The sequence below is a fragment of the Carcharodon carcharias genome, chromosome 1 (genome assembly GCF_017639515.1).
Source record: "Carcharodon carcharias isolate sCarCar2 chromosome 1, sCarCar2.pri, whole genome shotgun sequence".
NCBI lineage: Eukaryota > Metazoa > Chordata > Chondrichthyes > Lamniformes > Lamnidae > Carcharodon > Carcharodon carcharias.
The window spans coordinates 229,585,517-229,610,257 of NC_054467.1; the positions used below are offsets into that span (position 1 = coordinate 229,585,517).

Below are 24,741 nucleotides of genomic sequence, written 5' to 3' on the forward strand. Positions count from 1 at the left end.
CTGAAACTGTTTGCATGATTTCACCATTGGGCGCTAAAATATTTCATGTGAAATAGTAATTAGGTGCTGCAAGGATGAGTGCTTGGGCCTCAGCTACACAGTCTTCATCAATGACTTATATGAGGGGACTGGCTTTACTGTGCTCAGGTTTGCTGACAGTACAAAGTTAGGTGGGAAAGTATGCTGTGAGGAGGATGCAAAGAGGTTGTGAAAGCATTTAGACAGTTTAGGTGATCAGACAAGTAGGTGACAGATGGAATATACTGTGAAGGAGTGTGAAGTTACGCAGTTTGGTAGGAAAATAGCAAAGCAGAAAGTGAGAGACTGGGAAATGTTGGTATATGGAGGGATCTGTCCTTGTACAGGAATCATGGAATGATTGGACAGCAAGCAATTGGGACAAAAGCAAAATACTGCCGTTGCTGGAAATCTGAAACAAAAACAATAATTGTTGGAAAAACTCAGCAGGTCTGACAGCATCTGTGGAGAGGAAGACAGAGTTAACGTTTCGAGCCCGTATGACTCTTCATCAGAATTAAAGAGAAATAGAAATGTGGTGAAATATAAGCTGTTTAAGGGGGGTGGGTCAGGTGGAGCTGGATAGAGGGCCAGTGATAGCTGGAGGCAAAGGAGAGATTGCCAAAGATGTCATAGACAAAAGGACAAAGGGGTGTTGATGGTGGTGATATTAGCTAATGGATGTGCTAATGGTGACATTAAGGGTAGAAAGCAGGATGAGCAAGTGACAGATGGCCCTAGTGGGGATGGGGTAGGGGGAAGGGATTGAAATAGGCTAAAAGGTGGGGTTAAAACAATGGATGTAAATAATTTTTTTAAATAATAATGGAAATAGGTGGGAAAAGAAAAAAATATATAAAATATAATAATTATTAGAATTGGGACATGCAGGTACATCAAGCAATTGGGAAAGCAAAAGGTATGTTAATCTTTATTACAACGGGATTAGAATAAATAAAAAAAAATCTTTACTGCAGTTATCTAGGGCCTTTGTGAGACCACATCTGAAATACTGTGTACAGAATTGGTGGCCTTACCTAAGGAATGATATTCGTGCCTTAGAGAGAATGCAACATAAGTTTATTAGACTGTTTCCTTGAATGAGAGAATTGTCCCATGAGGAGATTGAATAGACCAGGCTAGAAAAACTCAGCAGGTCTGGCAGCATCTGTGGAGAGAGAAACAGAATTAATATTTCGAGCCCAATATGACTGTTCTTCAGAACTCGGTTTCTCTCTCCACAGATGCTGCCAGACCTGCTGAGCTATTCCAGCAGCTTTTGTTTTTATTTCAGATCTCCAGCATCTACTTTTATATTAGATTAAGGTTATATTCTCTGGTTTATAGAAAAATGAAAGGTAATCTCAGTGAAACATGTTAAGTTCTTTTGGGGATGCTGTGAACATGGGCAGCTTAGACCTGGGGGTCACAGTCTCAGAATAAGGGGCTGGCCACTTAGGACTGAAATGAGGAGACATTTCTGAATCTTCAGAATTCTTTACCCAGAGTGCTGTGGATGCTCGTCATTAAGCAAATCCAAGAGAGAGGTTAATATATTTTTGAATATGGGGAATTCATGGGATATCAGGATAATGCTGAAAGGTGGAGTTGAGGTTGGAAATCAACCATGAGCTTATCGAATGGCAGGGAAGGCTAGCTGCCCCTATTTCTTTGAATTTTGCATCGATCTTTTTTCCTGCATCTAAATGTTTTTGATTTTTTTTTCTTTTCAGGATTACTGCCAAATGATTCTGAGCCATTTGTAAAGGATGTTTGCCTTTTCATGTTGTCACGGATTGCTCTCGTTTATTGGGATCAAGGTATCTAACTAAAAAAGGACAAATCATCTATTAACAAAGTTTGTCAGCAGAGGGCAGCAGTTCAACAACAGCTTTTTGGCATTCTGAAATGATGACAGTTCAGTGAAACTGTTGGTTAGAATACAGTATTTCAAGGGCTTGTTTTTAACCAAAGCTACAGACTTTATGTGAACCCATAGCCTGAAAGGTTTCACCCAAAAGAGCAGGAAAGCCAACATTTTGTTTTGTTTTAACACTAGGAATAATAATTCAGAGCACTGCAATGTAACTGGGCTTAAGTGTGTAAATTAAGTCTTTTTAGGATCCTTGTTTCTTTTTCAGTATTTTTTTTTGTTTGCTATTACACAATTGGTCTTAACAATGGGGGACTGTTATGGGAAATTTGAAGCAGTTATTGCTGCATTGATTTACTTAATCTTTTCCTGTAGTTAAATTGTCAATGCCTTTTATTTCTATTCTTAGCTTGAATGAGATTATGGTGCGCAGTTAGATTTTTTTCCAGGTTTTGTTCCCTCTTGTCATTCCCTCAGTCTCTTCCAAAGGCAGTGACCCAATTTAAGGTATGGTTCCACAGGTGTCGAAAGCCCTCTCTATCTCTCCTAACTGGCCATTTTACATACGTGAGTTAGTTAAGAAACATTGGATGGTCTTTTGGCTGTTGGCCTTATCCTGTTGTCACTTGACACATGTAAGGCCATGGGCAGAGATCAGGAACTTCTTTTTCCTTTCCCTTATGCGGAGACACTGAGGTAAATTGTAGCATTTCCACTGTTATCGTGGCCGAGATTAGGTAATTTAATATGCATCAAAAGTTAAACATGAGGTCTATATTCCTTTCATTTATGACAGTAGAATGCAGCACTTTCACTCCTGAAGCATTGGGGAAGCTGAACTAATAACAAAATAAAAAGCATTGAATATCATAATGACCATGTAAGTAGGTGATTTCCACATATTTTAAGAATATATATATTTCATTTTCTGGCAATTTTCACATGAAATGTGACAAATTAGGAAATTATATTTGTTATGTTACACAGCTTCAAATAGCTTGTATATTTTTCTACTTCAATATGGAGAGAAGAAAGAGAAGAGAACTGTGTGTGTTGGGAGTTGGGTGTAGAGAAGTGTAGTAGGAGAAAAGCAAAAAGCAGGTTGCTGACATGACCTATCTGTAATTTGAGCAGGTGAAAAAGAGATCAAAACTTACAACTCTAATTTATACAAACTGAAGAAAGATTTTTTAGAAGCCCACTAAAATAGCTCAAATAGCTCTTGCTTGTAAGCCAATAAGACATGAAAGTTGTTCTCAAATCTGTAGTGGTGGTGGTAGCAGAGGTGGAATATAGCTTGTGAATGTTTCTAGTTTTTGTATTTTTGTTCTATTAAATTAATCCTTATTTTGTGACCCTTAGATTTCCCTGTGGTGTTCTTTGACAAATTTATTTTTTGAACAGATTGCTTCCAAATCATGCAGTACTTTTTTTAAGTTCTTCCTCTCTGACCAAGCCTTCAGTCACCTCCTAATATCTTTTTCTTTGAGACAGCGTTCATTTCTGTCTGATTGTGGTTCTCTGCAGCACCTTTGGACATTTTTCAATGTTGAAGACATTATAAAAATGCAAGTTGCTATTGTTTTTTGCCCTTCTTTAGAAAGTCTTTTCCCCACAAACTGACTCTGACACTGTCTGAATAATAGAACATGTTGCTTTATTCATGTCATGTTAAAAATACCTGATGTAATTCTTTCAAGAAATATAATTTGCAAATAATTGAAACAAAAAAACTAAGAGTTCATCAGATGAAAAGAAATGAAAGAAACCACAAAATTGCCATTACATTTTTTTTATGCTTGCTTTAGTTTTCTGCAGTGCCTTGGGATCAATGTTGAAGGATAAATGTTTTCCTGATCCTGAGAGGAAGGGAGGTACAGTGAGAAGCAGGACAACTGGGCTTTTCCTGGAGCTCTTTCACCCACTCTGTGTGATGCTGACCTGGTTGAACACGGATGAAGCTCAAAATGACGGTCAGCAAATAAATTTTGAATTGAAGAGTTGCTATCTCTTATAAGACCTTGTTAATGTTTTAATGAAATTTCTATGTTCTAGCTTGAAATATATTTTTAGATGTGTACGTGTTACAAAACTTTTAAGTCTGGATCTTTTCAGCCAGGAAATTCTGTATTACAACTTATCAATGACTGAAACCATTAGAATGAAAGTCAGACAGAATCTGCTCCATCAGATTACTTCCCAGATGGTGAAAATGAAAATTTACCACACTGCCTGTCCAGCAAATATATACCAAGAAAGTAGGTGCTGCAAGTTAACATTGTTATATTTAATGTTTCTCCCTTGTAAGAAATTACCAAGGTGAACCATGGGAGCACCCCCAAGTATTTAAACTGAATATTGCTGAAAAGAGAGGCATGTTGTCGAAGCTTTTTGACTTGCACTCATCAGGACAAACTCAAGAGTGCCAAATTTCAAATGAGCACAGCAATTTATACCACAGGAGAACATTCTGGAGATTGATTAGCAAGTTGGCTGGCTGAGGTGTTGCCATGGAGAAAGTAACAAGGAACTATAGGCTCCCCATGTTTCCTGATATTTCAAAAACGGGTGCAAGGGAATGGGTTCCTGTGTATGAAAGTATGTTGCTTCCAACAAGCTTAAGTGAGCCACAATATGAGCTTTACTGAAAAAAATTAACAACATGTTAATCCAGCTGTTTCACCTTGCTACTATGCAGTGGCGATGTGAGTAGTATTTTCCAGTTAAAGGATGCTATCAGCCAATGTCTCAGCTAATCAGAGTCAATTTGCCAATCAATCAGCACTCTTTTTCTCCTGTGGTATAAATAGTTGTGATTGTTTGAAATTTGGCATACTTGTCCTGATGAGTGCATGATGAAAAGCTTCAATAACATGTTTCTCTTTTCAGCAATACTCAAGTTCTGTCGTAGCAACTGACAAAACAGGAGTGTGATATAGCAGCACCAGAGAGTCAGGAGAGCAAGCAGAGCCATGAGACCAATCCTGAGGATCAGAAAAGAAGCAGCACAACTGTAGAACATCGGGAATGCAAGGAACACTGCCAGAGCAGCCCCAAGGATGTAAACAGAAGCACAGCAAACTAGCAACAGAGAGAGAGAGATAAACAGCTCAGAAGGAAACAAATCACAGTGTTGTCACACCCCAAGGATGAACGGAAAAGGTAAGTGTAGAGGGAAACATTTAAGTTAACCTACCTATAACTTAATCTTGGTCAAGTAATTAGCTTAAAACAGCTTTTTTAAGTTGAATTGGACGTCTGGAGGTAAGGGAGCCCAAGTGTTAGTGAGATGGGTGAAAAAACACAGGTAAATTGATATCAGCAGAAAGGAAGAAGCTCATTGGCAAGTAGCTGGTGAGATTTTTGTCCAGACCAGGCACAAGTCCTATAATTCTTTATGGTAAATTTAGATAGTAGCCTAACAAATAGTGGGGAGGCAGTCTTCTCAGTTCTGTCAAATGCAAATTCTGTGCCATGTGGAAACTCCAGGTGCCTCTCGAGTTCTGGACAAGCACAAGTGTAGGAACTGTCATCAGCTGGAAGAGCTTGAGCTTTGGGTTTTGGAGCTTGAACAGCAGCTGGTGTCACTTCAGTCCATCCATGAGGCTGAGAGCTACATGGGTAAGCTGTTTCTGGAGATGGTCACTCTGCAGCTTAAGAATTTCCAGGCAGAATGGTGACCGTCCGTCTGTGGCGCATTATAATTCTAGTCCCTTTTTGTGGCAACCCTAGATCAGGCATGCCCCTCTCAGATGATTCCTTTCAATTTTAGGTTTGGAAAGACCGATCCTAAAGATACTAAATGGGTCTGAAAAACTGATTTATTTCTCTCCAAAGGAAAAGAGCTTGTTGAGAGTATCACTGTCCTTCAGGTAACCTCTTTAACAAGCTTCAGCCAGATTATAATATCAAGGATTGCATTAGTGTCTAGGTATAACTCGTCAGTAATGTACCCCCCACCAAAGAGGGTATGAGGTTGGGTTCGCGAGGGGCGCGCGAGGTGACTGCGCCTGAGTGAGACGGGGGCTGAGTAGGTAGTGAATTAGGTTCATGTGGTAGGTTCTGCTGAGTCCTTTTCTGGCTTAACTATAGATTAAGAATCAAGATCAGACATACCACCAACCTTCAAGTAAGTTAGGCTAGCCTGTTAAGTAGAGAACTGCCTGGAGTGGCAGTTTTTTTTTTACTTATTCATTTATGGGATGTGGGCATTTATTGCCCATCCCTGATTGCCCTTGAGAAGGTAGTGGTGAGCTGCCTTCTTGAACCGCTGCAGTCTCTGTGGTGTATGCACACCGCAGTGCTGTTAGGGAGGGAGTTCCAGGATTTTGACCCAGTGACAGTGAAGGAACGGCAATATATTTCGAAGTCAAGATGGTGAGTGGCTTGGAGGGGAACTTCCAGGTGGTGATGTTCCCATGTATCTGCTGCCCTGTCCTTCTAGATAGTAGCAGTCGTGGGTTTGGAAAGTGCTGCCTAAAGAGCCTTGGTGAGTTTCTGCAGTGCATCTTGTAGATGGTACTAACCGATGCTACTGTGCGTCGGTGATGGAGGGAGTGAATGTTTGTGGATGTGGTGCCAATCAAGTGGGCTGCTTTGTCCTGGATGGTGTCAAGCTTCCTGAGTGTTGTGGGAGCTGCACTCATCCAGGCAAATGGGGAGCATTCCATCACAGCCCTGACTTGTGTCTTGTAGATGGAAGACAGGCTTTGGGGAGTCAGGAGGTGAGTTACTTGTCGCAGGATTCCTGGCCTCTGACCTGATCTTGTAGCCATAGTATTTATATGGCTAATCCAATTCAGTTTCTGGTCAATGGTAACCCCCAGAATGTTGATAGTGGGGGATTCAGCGATAGTAATGCCATTGAGCTTTAAGTGGTAATGGTTAGATTCTCTCTTGTTGGAGATGGTCATTGTCTGGCACTTGTGTGGCATGAATGTTACTTGGCACTTGTCAGAGCAAGCTTGGATATTGTTTAGGCTTTGCTGCATTTTGACGTGGACTATTTCAGTATTTGAGGAGTTGCAAATGATGCTGAACATTGTGCAATTGTCAGCGAACATCCCAACTTCTGACCTTATGGAACATCATTGATGAAGCAGCCGAAGATGATTGTACCTAGAACACTCCTGCAGTGATGTCCTGGAACTGAGGCGATTGACCTCCAACAACCACAACCATCTTCCTTTGTGCTTCCTTTATGACCAACCAGTGGAGAATTTTCCCCCAATTCCCATTGACTCCAGCTGATGTCAAGGGCAGTCACTCTCACCAAACCTCTGGAGTTCAGCTCTTTTCTCCATGTTTGAACCAAGGCTGTAATAAGGTCAAAAGCTGAGTGACCCTGGCGGAACCCAAACTGAGTGTCTGTGAACAGGTTATTGCTAAGCAAGTGCCACTTGATAGCACTGTTGATGAACCCTTCCATTACTTTACTGATGATTGAGAGTAGACTGATGGGGCGGTAATTGGCTGGCTTGGATCTGCCCTGCTTTTAGTGTACAGGACATACCTGGCAATTTCCCCACTCTGCCGGGTAGATGCCAGTGTTGTAGCTGTACTGGAACAGCTTGGTTAGGGGTATGGCAAGTTCCGGAGCATAAGTCTTCAGTACTATTGCCGGAATATTGTCAGGGCCATATCCAGTGCCTTCAGCCGTTTCTGGCTATCATGTGAAGTGAATCGCATTGACGAAAGACTGGCATCAGTGATGTTGGGGACCTCTGGAGGAGGCCGAGATGGAGCATCCACCCGGCACTTCTGTCTGAAGATTGTTGCGAATGCTTCAGCCTTATCTTTTGTGCTGATGTGCTGGGTTCCTCCATCATTGAGGATGGTGATATTTGTGGAGCCTTCTCCAGTGAGTTGTTTAATTGTCCACCACCATTCGCGGCTAAATGTGGCAGGACCGCAGAGCTTAGATCTGAACTGTTGGTTGTGGGATCGCTTAGCTCTTGTATCACTTGTTGCTTATGCTGTTTGGCAAGCAAGTTGTCCTGTGTTGTAGCTTTACCACTTTGAATTCTGATTTTTAGGTATGCCTGGTGCTGCTCCTGGCATGCCCTCCTGCACTCTTCATTGAACCCGGGTTGATCTTCTTGGCTTGATGTAGAGTGGGGGATCTGCCAGGCCATGAGGTTATACATTGTGTTTGGGTACAATTCTGCTGCTGCTGATGGCCCACAGTGCCTCATGGATGTCCAGTCTTGAGTTGCTAGATCTGTTTGAAATCTGTCCCATTTAGCACAGTGGTAGTGCCACACAACACGATGGAGGGCATCCTCAATGTGAAGGTGGGACTTTTGTCTCCACAAGGACTGTACGGTGATCACTCCTGCTGATACTTTCATGATGCAGCTGTGGCAGGCAGGTTGTGAGGATGAGGGCAAGTATGTTTTTCCTTCTTGTTCGTTCCCTTACCACCTGCCACAGACCCAGTCTAGCAGCAATGTCATTTAAGGCTCGGCCAGCTCGGTGAGTGGTGGTACTACCGAGCTACTCTTGGTGATGGACATTGAAGTGCCCCACCCAGAGTACATTCTGCACCCTTGCCACCCTCAGTGCTTCCTCCAAGTGGTGTTCAACATGGAGGAGCACTGATTCATCAGCTGAGGGAGGGCGGTATGTGCTAATCAGCAGGAGGTTTCCTTGCCCAAGTTTGACCTGATGCCATGAGACTTCATGGGATCCAGAATCGATGTTGAGGACTCCCAGGGCAACTCCCTCCCGACTGTATACTGCTGTGCTGCCATCTCTGCTGGGTCTGTGGGGCAGGACATACCGAGGGATGGTGATGGTAGTGTCTGGGACATGATCTGTAAGGCAAGTTCCATGAGTATGGCTAGGTCAGGCTGTTGCTTCACTAGTCTGTGAAATAGCTCTCCCAATTTTGGCACTAGCCCCCAGTTGTGAGTAAGGAGGACTTTGCAGTGTCGACAGGGCTGAATTTGCCGTAGTTGTTTCCGTTGCCTAGGTCGATGCTGGGTGGTCCATCTGGTCCTTTTTTGAGACTTTGTAGCATTTTGATAAAACTGAGTGGCTTGCTAGGCCATTTCGGAAGGCATTTAAGAGTCAATCACGTTGGGTGGGTCTCGATTCACACGTAGGCCAGACCAGGTAAGGATGGCAGATTTCCTTCCCTAAAGTGCACTAGTGAACCGGATGGGATTTCACGCCAATCGACAATGGTTTCATGTCCATCGTTAGACTTTATTGAATTCAAATTCCACCATCTGCTGTGGCGGGATTCAAACCTGGGCCCCGGAGCATTACCCTGGGTCTCTGGATTACTAGTCGAGCCACAATACTACTAACCCATGCTGCAGGACGTACCCAAGATGTTGATGGTGACGTTTGGGACATGATCTGTAAGATACGATTCCCTGAGTATGACTATGTCAGGCTGTCCCTTGACTATTCTGTGAAATAGCTCTCCTAATTTTGGCACAAGCGCCCAGATGTTAGTCAATTACCTGAAAGCAGTTGGTTCAAGTGGTATTCATTACTCTAGCGGGAAGGTCACCTAACTAGTGACTCATCAGAGGGTCAATGTAAGAGACAGGTTTTTCAAACTAAGCGATCAGTAAAGGGCATGTGAGGAGACAGGGAACTACGCTGGAGTGAGATGGAGACTGAGTGAGTAGAGAATTTGGTTCACGTGGGAATTCAGTGCATTGGGGGAAGAGGTGTAGTGTACTTAGGAAGTATTCTAAGTTAATTAAGTGAGTAATTAAATTAATTAAATAGCATAAGTAACAGAGACAGAACAGGTGTTATGTTGCAGCTGTGGAATGTGGGAGCTTTCGGATGCCAAGGCAATCCATGACAAACACGTCTGCAGAAAGTGGAAGTAGCTAGAGGAATTCCAGATCGGGAATATTGATCCGGAAGCTTAACTGCAGACACCGCACAACGTAAGGGAGGGGGAGAAATACCGGGACACTTTGTTCCAGAAGATGGCCGCACCTCTTAGAATAGGGTCGTCTGTTTTGATCAACAGTGACGGACAGGAGGATGTGACCATGAGTGAGGCAGATAAAGGGACCAAGCAGACAGTAGAGGAGGAGCCTCAGACTTTGCAATTGTCACACAGGTTTGAGATGGTCACAGCCTTTGTGGACGAAAGTGAGGTCTGCAAGATGGATGAGCATACTGGCCGTGGCACCATGCTACAGGAAGCCATTCAAGCTGGGGGAGCAAACAGGAATGTGGTGGTAGTGGGGGACAGTATAGTGAGGGAGATTGATACTGTTCTCTGCAGCAAAGAGGGAGAGTCCAGAAGGTTGTGTTGCCTGCCCAGTGCCAGGGTCCGGGACATCTATCTATGACTGGAGAGGAGCTTTGCAGTGGGAGAAGTTAAGGAAAGCATCAAACTTAAGGAAAAAACATATAACTGTGCAAAGGTGAGTGGCAGGTCCGATGATTGGTCAGAATACAAATAATGGCAGAGAATGATGAAAAATTAATCAGGAGAGAAAAATTAGAGTGTGAGAGGAAGCCAGCTAGAAATGTAAACACGGATTGCAAGAATTTCGGAAGGTATTTAGAAAGGAAAAGAATAAGTAAAATGAGTGTTGGTCCTCCAGAGAGTGAGAAATGGGGAGTTAATAATAGGTATAAAGGAATTGGTGGATATACTCTATAGCACTAGAACACCTAGGACATGAGATTGCAGACAGAGGTTGAGTAAGTGGACAAAAATCTGGCAGATAGAGTATAATGTGGGTAAATGTGAAGTTGTTCACTTTGGCAGAAAGATTAAAAAAGCGGAGTTTCACTTAAATGTAGATTGCCTGGAGAATTCCGAGGTGCAAAGGGATCTAGGTGTTCTAGTGCATGAATCACACAAAGTTAGTATGCAGGTACAGCAAGTAATTAAGAAGATTAATGGAATGCTGTCCTTTATTATGAGAGGAATTGAACATAAAAATAAAGATGTTACGCTTCAGTTATACAGGGCATTGGTGAGACCACATCCCAAATATTACGTGCATTTTTGGTTTCCTTATTTAAGGAAGGATGTAACTGCATTGGAGGCGGTTTAGAGGAGGCTTGCTAGATTGATACCTGGAATAAGCGGGTTGTCTTATGAGGAAAGGTTGGACAGACTGGGCTTGTTTCTACTGGAGTTTAGAAGAGTGAAGGGTGACTTGATTGATGTACATAAGATCCTGAACTGTATTGACAGGGTGGACATGGAAAGGATGTTTCCTCTTGTGGGTGAGTCCAGAATTAGGGGACACTGTTTTAAAATTAGGGATTGCCCTTTTAGGACAGAGGTGAGGAAAAATGTTTTCTCCCAGAGGGTTGCACGATTTTGAAACACTCTCTTTTAGAAGGCGGTGGAGATGGGGCCATTGAATTTTTCTAAGGCGGAAGTAGATAGATTCTTGTTAGGCAAGGGAATCAAAGATGATCAGGGGTAGATGGGAATGTGGAATTCGAAACATAAGCAGATCAGCCATGATCTTATTGAATGGTGCAGTGGGCTTGAGGGGCCAAATGGTCTACTTCTGCTGTTTTGTATTTTCATATTTGCAATACAGAAGACTATGTGAGGCAATATGAATTCTAAACTGTATGGATGTTTATCAAAGAACTGAACATGAAATTCACAGTCATGAAAATAGTGAATTGCAATGTTAAATAGATTTCTAATAGAGAATCCAGTTTTTAAATTCAATTATTGTTACAGCAAGATATTTTAAGTTGGATATCCATCACTTATTAAAGTAGCATTACTTTAATTCCCTGAGTGAAGACTACAAGGTTAGTGAGATGACTCTGTCCCAGTTAAGCAAGGAATTATTTTCGCTGAGCTCTAGCAACTGTACCTTTACCATGAGAGATGCTGGAATGAATTTAGCGAAGCCGAAAATCCAGTGTATGCTCTCAATACTTATAGTGTGTCTTGGGCTGCATAACTAATTTCTTATATATAGGGGTGATATCTTAATTGTAATTAGTGCCAGCCTTTTTATGTTCCAAATATGGCTTTGATCCCCGCTAATTTCTGAGTAGGCCTGGCCCCTCCTTGATTCTGAGATACTTTATGTAATTATTAAATTCCACTTAAGGCCAAGCCCTTATTCATTCCAGGGAAGCAAACTTGGCAGATGGTCAATTTGTTCATTAGTCATGAGTCTGTTTTAAAGTTATAATGTAGCTCAAGGGTTGCAAAATTCTAGTTGATTGGTCTAGGGTTATCAGAATAAACTCAATTTATCAAATCCTACCTGGTTTTTCTGACAGTTTGTGACTTAAATGTGTTACCCTGCAATTTTTGGTGTTTGTCTTATTATGGATTTTTCTGACTGCTGTAAGAAGACACAAGTCTCTGCATGCAGAGTGCTGTGGTCAGGCATTGTGAACTTTATTTACCCTTTTTTTAAAAATGAATTCTTTTAAGTTGTTATCTATAGGAACATAACTCTTTTAACCGTAACCCCTTATTATGACCTGATTTCTTTACAGAGATTGCTTCACAAGACAGGCACGAAGCAGGTAATGCAGGAGGGCACCCTCCCTAAGTCCATCTTGCTCTTGATAACCAGTATTTAGTCTGAAATACTGGTGAGGACAATGAACCAATCCATGGCACCATGAATGGATCAACTGTACGAGGTTGGGGGGATGGGGAGAAGGAGGTCAGAAAAACAATAACGATCGGAGATTCAATAGCTCGGGCAAGGGTCAGTAATCTTAATAATATGAGCTATTTAGTTAAAAATATCATAGCTTAAGAGCTGCAATGCTGTTACTCAAATACCAACAATAATGTAAAACAAGGCAGAGACACATTTCAACAAATTTTAAAGGTTGTTACAAAAAAGCGGTTAATTGAATGATACTTCCTCACAAGCATAAAGTTAATAAGTTTTAAAAAAAGCAAACAATTTGATTACTGTCAAAATGGGTTTGATCAATCAAGGTCAGGGGTTTGTACAGGAGCCCTTATTGAGCCACATCTGGCTCCGGAAATGTAGGTTGTAGACCCTGAGCTATGGGAACATACTGGTATTTTTGCAGCTGCATACATGACTTCAGGATGGTATGTTGCTTCCCTCATGCCAAGGCGAAGGATGTCACTGAGCGACTTCAGGGCATTCTGAATTTGAAGGGGGGGTGGGGAGATGGGCAGAAGGGGGTGGTGATGGTTGGTGAACTGCCAGAAATCGTGGCTCATATCCTAATGACATAGCAAGAAAGAGGGATTGAAGTCCTGCAGGCAAATTTTATGGAGATAGGAAATCATAGAATCACAGAATTTTAACGGCATAGAAGGAGGCCATTTAGCCCATCGTGTCTGCACCGGCTCTCCAACTTAGCATTATGACCTACTGCCATTATCCTGTCTTTTCCCCATATCCCTGCACATTGTTTCTATTCAAATAATCAATGAATGCCTTCTTGAATGCCTTGATTGAACCTGCCTCCACCACCCTTCCAGACAGTGCATTCCAGACCCGAACCACTTGTGCAAAAAAGTTTTTTCTCACATTGCATTTGCTTCTTTTGCAGATCACATTAAGTCTGTGCCCTCTCATTCTTGGTCCTTTTATGAGCGGGAACAGCTTCTCCCTATCTGCTCTGTCCAGCCCCCTCATGATTTTGAACATCTCTATCAAGTCTCCTCTTAGCCTTGTTCTCTCCAAGTAGAACTGTCCCAACCTCTCCAATCTACCTTCGCAACTGAACTTTCTCATCCCTGGAACCATTCCTGTAAACATCTTCTGCACCCTCTCCAAAGTGTTCACATCATTTCTATAAAGTGGCACCCAGAACTGTACACAATACAATACACAATGAGGTGTAATGAGTGTCATATATAAATTCAGCATAGCCTCCTTGCTCTTGTACTCTATGCCCCTATTAATAAAGCCCAGGATACTTTATGCTTTATTAACTGCTCTCTCCACCTGCCCTGCCACCTTCAATGATCTATGCACATATTCACCCAGGTCTTTCTGCTCCTGCACCTCCTTCAAAATTTCACCCCTTATTTTATATTGCCTGTCCATGTTCTTCCTACCAAAATGCATCATCTCACCCTTCTCCACACTGAACTTCATCTGCCACCTATCTGCCTAATCCACCAACTTGTCTCTGTCCTTTTGAAGTTCTGCACTGTCCTCCTTGCAGTTTACAACATTCCCAAGCTTCGAAATAAATTAGCTAGTGGGATTCTCAAGACTATAAGAACATAGATCATAAGAAATAGGAACAGGAATATGTCATATGTGCTCCTAAGCCTGCTCCACCATTTAGTAAGATCAAGGCAGAACTGATCGTGACCTCAACTCCACTTCCGTGCCTTCCCCCCATAACTCTTGACTCCCTTCAAGAGAGATCAAAATCTCTCTAACTCAGCCTTGAATATATTAAACACCACCAGGTACAAGTTCCCCTCCAAGCCACTCATCATCCTGACTTGGAAATATAACTCTGTTCCTTCATTGTTGCTGGGTCAAAATCCTGAAACTCCCTCCCTAACAGCACTTTGGGTGCACCTACACCACATGCAGCGGTTCAGGAAGGCAGCTCACCAGCACCTTCTTGAGGGCAATTAGGGATGGGCAATAAATGCTGGCCTAGCCAGTGATGCTCACATCCCATCAAGAAATTTAAAAAATGACCCAGCCTCCGCTGCTCTCTAAGGTAGAGAATTCCAAAGATTGGCGACTCTCTAAGAGAAGAAATGCCTCTTCCTAAATGCCATCTTAAAAGCAAGAACCCCTTATGAAACTGTGCCCCTTAGTTTTAGAGTTCCCTATAAGGAGAAACGTTCTCTCAGCATCTACCCTTCAGAACCTCATATGTTTCAATAAGATTACCAATCATTCTTTTAAACTCCAATGAGTGTAGGCCCAACCTGCTCAACCTTTCCTCATAAGGAATCAACCTAGTGAACCTTCTCTGAATTGCCTCCAATACAAGTATATTCCTTCTTAAGTAATGGGACCAAACCTGTACGCAGAACTCTAGGTATGGCCTCATCAATGGCCTATGCAGTTGTAGCAAGGTTTCCTAGCTAGTAATCTCTGGATTGCTCCCAGTGCCAAGCATAGATGATTACAGAATAGATGAATACTGCAGATGAATGCGTGGCTGGAGAGAGAGTGCAAGAAGGTAGATTTTAGATTCCTGGACATCATGATTGGTTCTAGAGGAGATGGAACCTGTACAGGCCAGGTGGTTGCATACCTCAAAAGGACCGATATTGTGGCAGGGAGGTTTGCTGACGCCATTGAGGAGGTTTGAATGAGCTTGCCGGGTGGATGGGAATCTGAATATAGATTCAGATGGGACAAAAGCAATGCTGGAAATGGAACGCAGGAAATTAGTGAGTATTGAAGACAGAGAAACCAAAGGCTGGATAATAATGTCAAAGGAGTCGTACTGTGTTTAGGGGTATATATTTCAATACAAGGAGTTTAGTGAATAAGGCAGATGAGCTGAGGGCACACATAGTCACTTGGAAGTATGATATCATAACTATTTCTGAAACATGTCTTAAAGGGCAGGCATGGCAACTTAACATTCCTGATGACGTTGGTTAAAGGATAGATATTGTACATGGAAGTGCACCTAAAAGAGAAAATGGGGCCTCACTTTAATATCTCATTTGAAAGACAACAGTTTTTACAGTACCACCTGAAGTGTCAGCCTAGAACATGTCCGTAAATTGCTGTTCCCTGACATTGATGTGGCATTACATGGGAACAACAGCCTAGGTCCATACCTCACTCAGTTGTGAAGACTTGCTGTCTTTTGCCATCATCAATCAACCCTCACATAAGATCACTATTAAAGACACCATACACCCAAAGACTACAGTGGTTAAAGGAGGAGGCCCACCCACCCCTTCTTGGCTACTTGGCAATTAGGTTTGAGTACTATTGCACTGCAGAGATCAGAAAATACATGAGATAGATGCCAGTATAAATCATTAATACATTTTTAATGCTTAAAGCTAGCCCTATTGTTTGTATCTCTTCACAAAGGCTCATTCTGGACTTCTCTTCCTTGGCACCCTGTAACATTTCTTTTGGTACTTCTTTGCAGGTAACAGCTTTGATACTTCACATGTTTATGTCAGCATATTAAAGGTTTTTAAGCTGAAGCAATGTCATACAAAATTTACTCCCTTGTCCCAAACCTGGTCAACCTCATTTCTGTATGAACCAGATGGCAATGTGCTGTATTCTACAAGATCAAGTACATTTACATATACTATTCTTTGTTGATAAAAATTTCTGTCTTTTTCTAAATTTAGTTAAAAAATTTTGATACTCTAAAACATGTTATTTTCACAGTAAAAAATGCTATTTTTGCAGCCTCTAAGTATATTTTTGTTGTGATACTTATTTACCCAATGTAAAGACAAAGAACACTAGCTGACCTTTAAAATGCGTGGCTTAAAAAATGAAATACATACAATAAAATTAAAATACACAATTAACAAAGTGCTAGTTTGGCAGTCTGATTCACAAGTGCTCCAAACAGTGTCTTTTGGACTTTCAAAATCTTGATGAATTTCAAAAATTAGCAGGAATAATTTCTGCGATTCTCATACTGAAAATTATGCTGGACAGAACTTTTATAAAATTCAGATTCAGTTTAAATAACATTTATAACATTTGTTTTATTTACTAAATAATAATCCGGAGTAAGCGGTCATCAAAACTCTGTAATTAGGAGTCAAACAATAATGCTTAATAATTTTTACACCCAATGTTATCCTGGTTTTTCCTTATTTTTTGACAAAAGTAAAATGGAAAGCACCACTAAAACCCTGAATTAATACAAATAAAAAGGATGTTAAAATAACCTCCTGTAGTCTGGAATATCAGCATAGGTTTGTTATTTTCAATTTTAAATTGCAGTCTCTATAGCTCATTAAATGAGAAAATCTTTTCAAAAATACTTGATTAAACTGGACAGTTGCTCAATGAACCATGCATAGCTAACATCGTCCTGTAAATACTGATGCCCAAAGAATGATTATTTAAATAATTAAATAGCCAATAAACATTATAAATATTTAATAATCCATGAACATTTGGGAGATTAAGAATTATATTGCTTCAAATTAAAGTGTTAGAAACATGAAGTTTAATTTTTTTTTATTTGTTCAAGTGGATGTAGGCCAGCATTCATTGCCCACCCCCTAATTGCCCTTGAGAAGGTGGTGGTGAGCTGCCTGTTGAACTCCTGCAGTCCATGTGGTGTAGGTACACCCACAGTGCTGTTAGGAAGGGAGTTCCAGGATTTTGCCCAGTGACAGTGAAGGAACGGTGATATATTTCCAAGTCAGGATGGTGTGTGACTTGGAGGGGAACTTCCAGGGGGTGGTGTCCCCATGTGTCTGCTGCCCTTTTCCTTCTAGATGGTAGTGGTTGTGAGTTTGGAAGTTGCTGTCTAAGGAGCCTTGGTGAGTTCCTGCAATGTATGTTGTAGATGGTACACTCTGCTGCCACTGTGCATCCAACCACAAACAATGAAGCGAACTACTTTGCCCTGGATGGTGTCAAGCTTCTTGAGCGTTGTGGGAGCTGCAGTCATCCAGGCAAGTGGAGAGTATTCCATCACACTCCTGACTTGTGCCTTGTAGTTGGTGGACAGGCTTTGGGGAGTCAGGAGGTAAGTTACTCGCTGCAGGATTCCTAGTCTCTGATCTGCTCTTGTAGCCACACTATTTATATGGCTAGCCCAGTTCAGTTTCTGGTCAATGGTAACCCCTAGGATATTGATGGTGGGAGATTCCGTGATGGTAATACTATTTAATGTCAAGAGAGGATGGTTAAATTCTCTCTTGTTGAAGATGGTCATTGCCTGACACTTGTGTGGCGCGAATGTTACTTGCCACTTGTCAGGCCAAGCCTGGATATTGTCCAAGTCTTGCTGCATTTGAACATGGGCTGCTTCAGTATCTGAGGAGTTGTGAATGGTGCTGAATGTTGTGTTTCATCAGTGAACATCCTCAATTCTGACCTTGTGATGGAAGGAAGGTCATTGATGAAGCAGCTGAAGATGGTTGGGCCTAGGACACTACCCTGAGGAGCTCCTGCAGTGATGTCCTGGAACCGAGATGATTGACCTCCAGTATTGGAATTAAAAGTACAATGATGACCATGAAACCATTGTCAATTGTTGTAAAAACCCATCTGGTTCACTAATGTCCTTTAGGGAAAGAAACCTGCCATCCCGTTTGGCCTACATGTGACTCCAGACCCACAGCAATGTGGTTGACTCTTAAATGCCCTCTGAACTAGGGCAATGAGGGATGGGTAATAAATGCTGGCCTGGCCAGTGACACCCACATCCTATGAACGAATTTTAAAATAAACCACAACCATCTTTCTTTGTACTAGTTATGACTCCAACCAGCAGAGTTTTACCCTCTGATTCCCATTGACTCCAGTTTTGCTAAGGTTCCTTGAAACCACACTCTGTCAAATGCGACCTTGATGTCAATGGTAGTCATTCTCACCTTGCCTCTGGAGTTCAGCTCTTTTGTCCATGTTTGAACCAAGGCTGTAATGAAGTCAGGAGCTGAGTGGCCCTGACAGATGCTAAACTGAGGTCAGTAAGCAGGTTATTGCTAAGCAAGTGTCGCTTGATAGCACTTTTGATGATCCCTTCCATCAGTTTTTATTGATCTAGAGTAAACTGATCGGGTGGTAATTGGCTGGGTTGGATTTGTCCTGCTTTTTGTGGACAGGACATACCTGGCAATTTTCCACATAGCCGGGTGGATGCCAGTGTTGCAGCTGTACAGGAACAGCTTGTCTAGGGGTGCAACAAGTCCTGGAGCACAAGTCTTCAGTACTATAATTATCACTCATCTGGTGAAATGACAGTAGCTTATAGGCATTTTTAATATCAAAAATATGGTATGGTTTATTCTCAAAAATAGTAATTCATAGAATCATTGAATGGTTACAGCACAGAAGGAGGCCATTCAGCCCATTGTGTCCTTGCTGGCCCTCTAAAGGAGCAATTTTCTCCCTTTTGTGCCTTTTTAGTGCCTTTTTCTCCCCAGCCTAACCCTGCAAATCTTTCCTTTTCAGATAAAGATTCTTTTAAAAGCCTCAATTGACCCTGCCTCCACCACACTCTGAGGCAATGCATTCCAGATCCTAACCATTCACTGCATAAACAAGTTTTTCCTCATGTCGCCGTTGCTTCATGTCGCTATTGCTTCTTTTGCCAGTCACCTTATATCTGTGCTCTCTGGTTCTTGATCCTTCCACCAATGGGAACAGTCTCTGCCTATCTACTCTTTCTAGACCCCCTCATGACTTTGAATACCTCTATCAAATCTGCTGAATCTCCTCTCATCCAAGGAGAACTATCCCAAGCTTTCCAATCTTTCTATGTAACTGAAGTTCTAACCTCTGGAACGATTCTCGTGGACCTTTTCTGCAGCCTCTCTAATGCCTTCACATTTTTCCTAAAGTGTAATGCCCAGATCTAGACGCAATATTCCAGTTGAGGCTGAACCAGTGCAACATACGAACATACAAACTAGGAGCAGGAGTAGGCCACTTGGTGCTTCAAGCCTGCTCTGCCATTTAATAAGATCATGACTAATCTGATTGTAACTTTCCGATAGCCTTTCGCCCCCTTGTTAATCAAGAATCTATCAAGCTCTGCCTTAAAATATTCAAAGACCCTGCTTCCTTTACACAGGTTTAACATGACTTCCTTTCTTTTGTCCTCTTTGCTCCTGTTTATAAAGCCCAGGATGCTGTATGCTTTATTAAATGTTCTCTCAACCTGTCCTGCCACCTTAAATGATTTATGCACATATACGCCCAGGTCCCTCTGCTCCTGCACTCCTTTTAGAATTGTACCCTTTATTTTATATTGTCACTCTGCATTCCTTCTGGCAAAATGAATCACTTCACACTTCTCTGCATTAAATTTCATTTGTCACTTGTCTGCCCATTCTACAACCTGTCTATATCCTTTTGAAATTCTACACTATCCTCATGGTTCACAATATCTGCAAATTTTGAAACTATGTCTTATACACCGAGGCCTAGGCCATTAATATATATCAGCAAGAACAGGGGCCCTAACACCAATCCCTGGAGAACTCCACGATAAAACCTTCCACGGGTCCGAAAAATAACTGTTTGGCGCTACTCTTTGGCCTTGATTTTCGCCAGTCGAGTTGATTTGGGAGTCCTTTAAAAATGGCAGACTGGTCCCGATTCCGGGATTCCCAACCCGCTCTGTGATTTTTTTGGGAGTACCTTTAAAAGGTGCAGCTGCTTTCGGTCAAAACCTGCATTCGGCACTCCTGACCTGGCCGGCGCCGTTGCGGACATAGGCATGTCCTACTCCTTGTCAATTTTCATGCAGTTGGGCCAGGTTTTCATGGCTCCTTAGAGTCGTGAACCCTAGTTTGCGTGAGGGTATCTTTTAAAAGATAAGTTCAAAAGGTCTGCAGAGATCACACAGCCTGAGCTGTCAATGAAACAATCTTTCCCCTGAGGAGCAGGTATTCTGGTATTCTAATAGATATTTGGCCCTCGGTCAAGTGTACAGAATGAGGCATGGCCTCTCAGATCTCTGTGGTCTGTGGTCAAATTCACAATGTTTGTTGATGTAAGTAAATGGTTTCAAGAGTTTGTGGTTTCTGGTTTTTGAAACTTCAAAGGACCTGAATGATTGACATTTTTATTAGCTTGCCATCCAGAACTTTTTTCACAGGAGAAAGTGATCAATGGATTACATTTTCTTCAGAGCTTTTTTTTTAAGACATCTCACTTTTTACACAATGTTGTAGGAAGTGTAGAGTGGGCATGGAAGTACCAGAGCCTGGCATAGTGGTCATGAGAGGACATATGGAGTGGGTGGAAGGGCAGAGCCTGGCAGTGGGGGCATGAGGGGCCTGAAGGGGTGGGTGGGGGCATGGATGGGGCAGTGTTTGAATGTTGAAGGGGGAATGAAAGGTGAGGGATGAAGAGCCTTTGTGTTTTTTTCCCACTGGGACAATTTCCTACTGTACTGGGGCATGCCTTTTAAACAGCCTGCCTTGGCATCCAGCAGCCCCTGTGGTTGCCTCCTCACTTCTACCCAGGTCGACTGGCCCAACTCCAGCTTGCACTTAACCCCAGCAATGATGAACCCATCTTGGTGGGCACTTTCTCCCAAGGCAGGTGGGCTGAGCTGGAATTTTCCCAACTCCCCCTACCCGCCTCGAGGATGAAAATCAATGTTTCCTGTCACTCAGCCAGTTTTGTATCCATTTTGCTACTGCCCCTTTAATTCCATGACTTCTCGCTTTACTTGCAAGTCTGTTATGTGGCACTTTATCAAATGCCTTTTGGAAGCCCATGTACTTCAAATCAACAGCATTACTACAACCCTCTCTGTTAACTCATCAAAAAATTCAGGCAAGTTAAATACTATTTGCCCTTAAGAAATCCATGCTGGCACCAATTTTCCTTAATTAACCTGCCCTTCCCCAAGTGACTGTTAAGTTTGTCCTGAATTATCATTTCTAAGCGTTTCCCCACCATGGAGGTTAAACTGACTGACCTGTAGTTGCTGGGCTTGTCTTTGCACCTTATCTTAAACAAGGGTATAACATTTGCAGTTCTCCAGTCCTCTGGTACCACCCCTGCATCTAAGGAAAGTTCAAAAATTATGGCCAGTGCCATTGCAATTTCCATTCTCAGTATCCGGTCCTGGTGCCTTATCAACTTTAAGCACAGATAGCTTATTCAATACCTCCTCCTTATCAATTTTAAACCCTGCAAGTGTCTGATGCCTGGTCAGTACCTTCTTCCTTGGTGAAGACAATTGCAAAATGTTCATTTAATACCTTAGCCATGCCCTAGGCCTCCATCTGTAAATCCCCTTTTTGGTCCTTAATCAGCCCCACTCCTCCTGTTACCAACATTTTACTATTTACATGCCTGTGGAAGACCTTTGCCTTCTCTGTTGACTGCCAGTCTCTTTTCATAATCCTTCTTTGCTTCTCTTATTTGCTTTTACAGTCCCCCTCTGAACCTTCCATATTCAGCCTGCTTCTTAATTGTATTATCCACCTGACATCTATCGTAAGCACACTTTTTCTGCTTCATCTTAATCTCTATCTCTTTTGTCATCAAGGGAGCTCTGGATTTGTTTGCCCAACCTTTCCCCTCGTGGGAATATACCTCGCTTGTACTTGAACTATCTTTTTTTTAAAGGCAGTCCAATGTTCAGCTACAGTTTTGCCTGTTAATCTTTGATTGCAATTTATCTGGACAAGATCCATTCTTACCCCATTGAAGTTGACTTTCCCCCAGTTAATTATTCTTACTCTAGATTATTATTTGCTCTTTCCAAAGCCAACATAAACCTTATGATACAATGAACACTGTCCCCTAAATGTTCCCCTCCTGAATGCTTCAGTGCAGAGGTGTCCTTGTGCATGAATCACTGAAAGTTAGTATGCAGGTATAGCAGGTAATATGGAAGGCAAATGGAATTTTGGCATTTATTGCTAAAAGAATAGAGTATAAAAATAGGGACGTGTTGTTGCAACTGTACAAAGCATTAGTGAGACCGCACCTGGAGTACTGTGCACAGTTTTGGTCCCCTTACTTGAGGAAGGATGTAGTTGTATTGGAGGAGGTTCAGAGGAGGTTCACTAGATTGATTCTAGAGATGCAGGGCTTGTCTTAAGAGGAGATATTGAGCAGTTTTGGCCTATACTCGCTAGAGTTTAGAAGGATGAGAAGAGATCTAATTGAGGTATATAAGATGCTAAAGGGGACAGACAAAGTAGACGTGGAGCAGATGTTTCCCCTTGTAGGGCATTCTAGAACGAGAGGCCATCATTTTAGGCTAAGGGGCAGTAGATTTAAATCAGAGATGAGGAGGAATTACTTTTCTCAAAGGGTCGTGAATTTGTGGAAGTCATTACCTCAGAGTGTAGTGGATGCTGGGTCGCTGAATAAATTTAAGGAGGAGACAGATTTTTAATTAGTAACGGGTTGAAAGGTTATGGGGAGAGGGTGAGAAATTGGAGTTGAGGCCGAAATTAGATCAGCCATGATCGTATTGAATGGCGGGGTAGGCTTGAGGGGCTGAATTGCCTACTCCTGCTCCTAGTTCTTATGTTCTTATGACACTTGATCCACTTGACCCATGTCATTCCCAAGAACCAGGTCCAGCGATGCTTCCTTTCTTGTTGGATTGGAAACATACTGCTGTAGAAAATTCTCCTTAAAACACTTTAGGAATTCTTGTCCTCTCTGCCCTTTACGCTACTGCTATCCCAGTCTATATTTAGAAAATTAAAATCCCCCATTAGAAATACTCTATAATCCATGCACTCCCTGTAATTTTCTTGCAAATTTGTTCTAAGTTGCTACTGGTTGCAATAAATCAATAACTTCTTGTACTCCAAATTTAGTCATATCCATTGTTGCAAACCTTGCTACTCTAAATCCTCATACTTTCTTCAGATTGCATGCCTTAAAATTCTCACCTTTGTTTACAACTCCCTCCAACACCTCGTAATTCCTTACCTCTGAAACTTCTTCCAGCCCCACAGCCTTCTGAGATCTCTATGCTCCTCCAGTTCAGGCTCATGCGCATCTCCTATTTTCTTTGCCGTGGCATTAATAGCTGTGCTTTCAACCCACCTGGGCCTAAATGCTGTAATCCTCACTAACTGCCACTCCGCCCAAGACTCTCCTCATCTCAACACTCTCCTCTAAGCTTTTTCTCAAAATTTACTTCTTTGTTAAGCAATTTTGACAATTGAGAAGGAGGAGATTTTAGAAAGGCTATTTTTCCTTAAAATTGATAATGTACCAGGACCAGATGAGATGCATCCAAGGGTACTGGGGAAGTGAGAGTGGAGATTTCAGAGGCACTAATAATAATCTTCCAGTCTTCTTTAGACACAGGGGTGGTGCCAGAGGACTGGAGAATTGCGAATGTTACACTCTTGTTCAAAAAGCGGTGCAGGAATAAAACAGGCAACTGTAGACCAAAACAAAAACAGAATTACCTGGAAAAACTCAGCAGGTCTGGCAGCATCGGCGGAGAAGAAAAGACGTTTCGAGTCCTTATGACCCTTCAACAGAACTAGGTGAATCCAAGGAAAGGGGTGAAATAATAACTGTAGACCAGTCAGTTTGACTTAAGTAGAAGGTAAACTTCTAGAATCTATAGTTTGGGATGAAATCAATAGTCACTTAGACAAGTGCAAGATAATTAAGGAAAGCCAGCATGGATTCATTAAGGGAAAATTATGCTTAACTGACTTGCTGGAGCTTTTTGAGGAAGCAACAGAGAAGGTTGATAAAGGAAACACTGTTGATGTGGTGTATATGGATTTTCGAAAGGCATTTGATACAGTGGCACACAACACAATTGTGAGCAAAATCCTAGCTCATGGGTAAGAAATTGGCTGAGTGACAGGAGACAGAGTAGGTGGTTAATGGATGTTTTTCAGATTGGAGGAAGGTTTGTAGTGGAGTTCCCCAGGAGTCAGTGTTGGGATCCTTACTCTTCCTGATATATATTAGCGACCTAGACTGTAGTGTTCAGGGCATGATTTCAAAATTTGATACAAACATTGGAAACGTTAACTGTGATAAGGATGGTCTTGTACTTCAAAAGGACATAGATGTGTTGTTGGATTGGGCAGATAAGGCAGATGAAGTTCAGTGCAAAGAAGTGTGAGGTGATTCATTTGGCAGAAAGAATATGGAGAGAAGGGGGAGACGGTGGAGTAGCGGTAATGCCGCTGGACTAGTAATGCAGAGACCTAGTCTAATGCTCTGGGGACATGGATTCAAATTCCACCACGTCAACTGGTAGAATTTGAAGTC

General features: G+C 42.1%; 1 protein-coding gene across 1 annotated transcript in view; it reads left to right on the forward strand.

The window, feature by feature from the left end:
• Positions 1-24,741, forward strand: part of ccdc142 (coiled-coil domain containing 142) — a 212,934-nt gene that overhangs the window by 43,822 nt on the left and 144,371 nt on the right. Inside the window, exons 6-7 of the mRNA XM_041195012.1 lie at positions 1,752-1,838; positions 3,700-3,864. Coding sequence (XP_041050946.1) covers positions 1,752-1,838; positions 3,700-3,864 — 252 coding nt within the window. The remainder of the gene's footprint in view (positions 1-1,751; positions 1,839-3,699; positions 3,865-24,741) is intronic.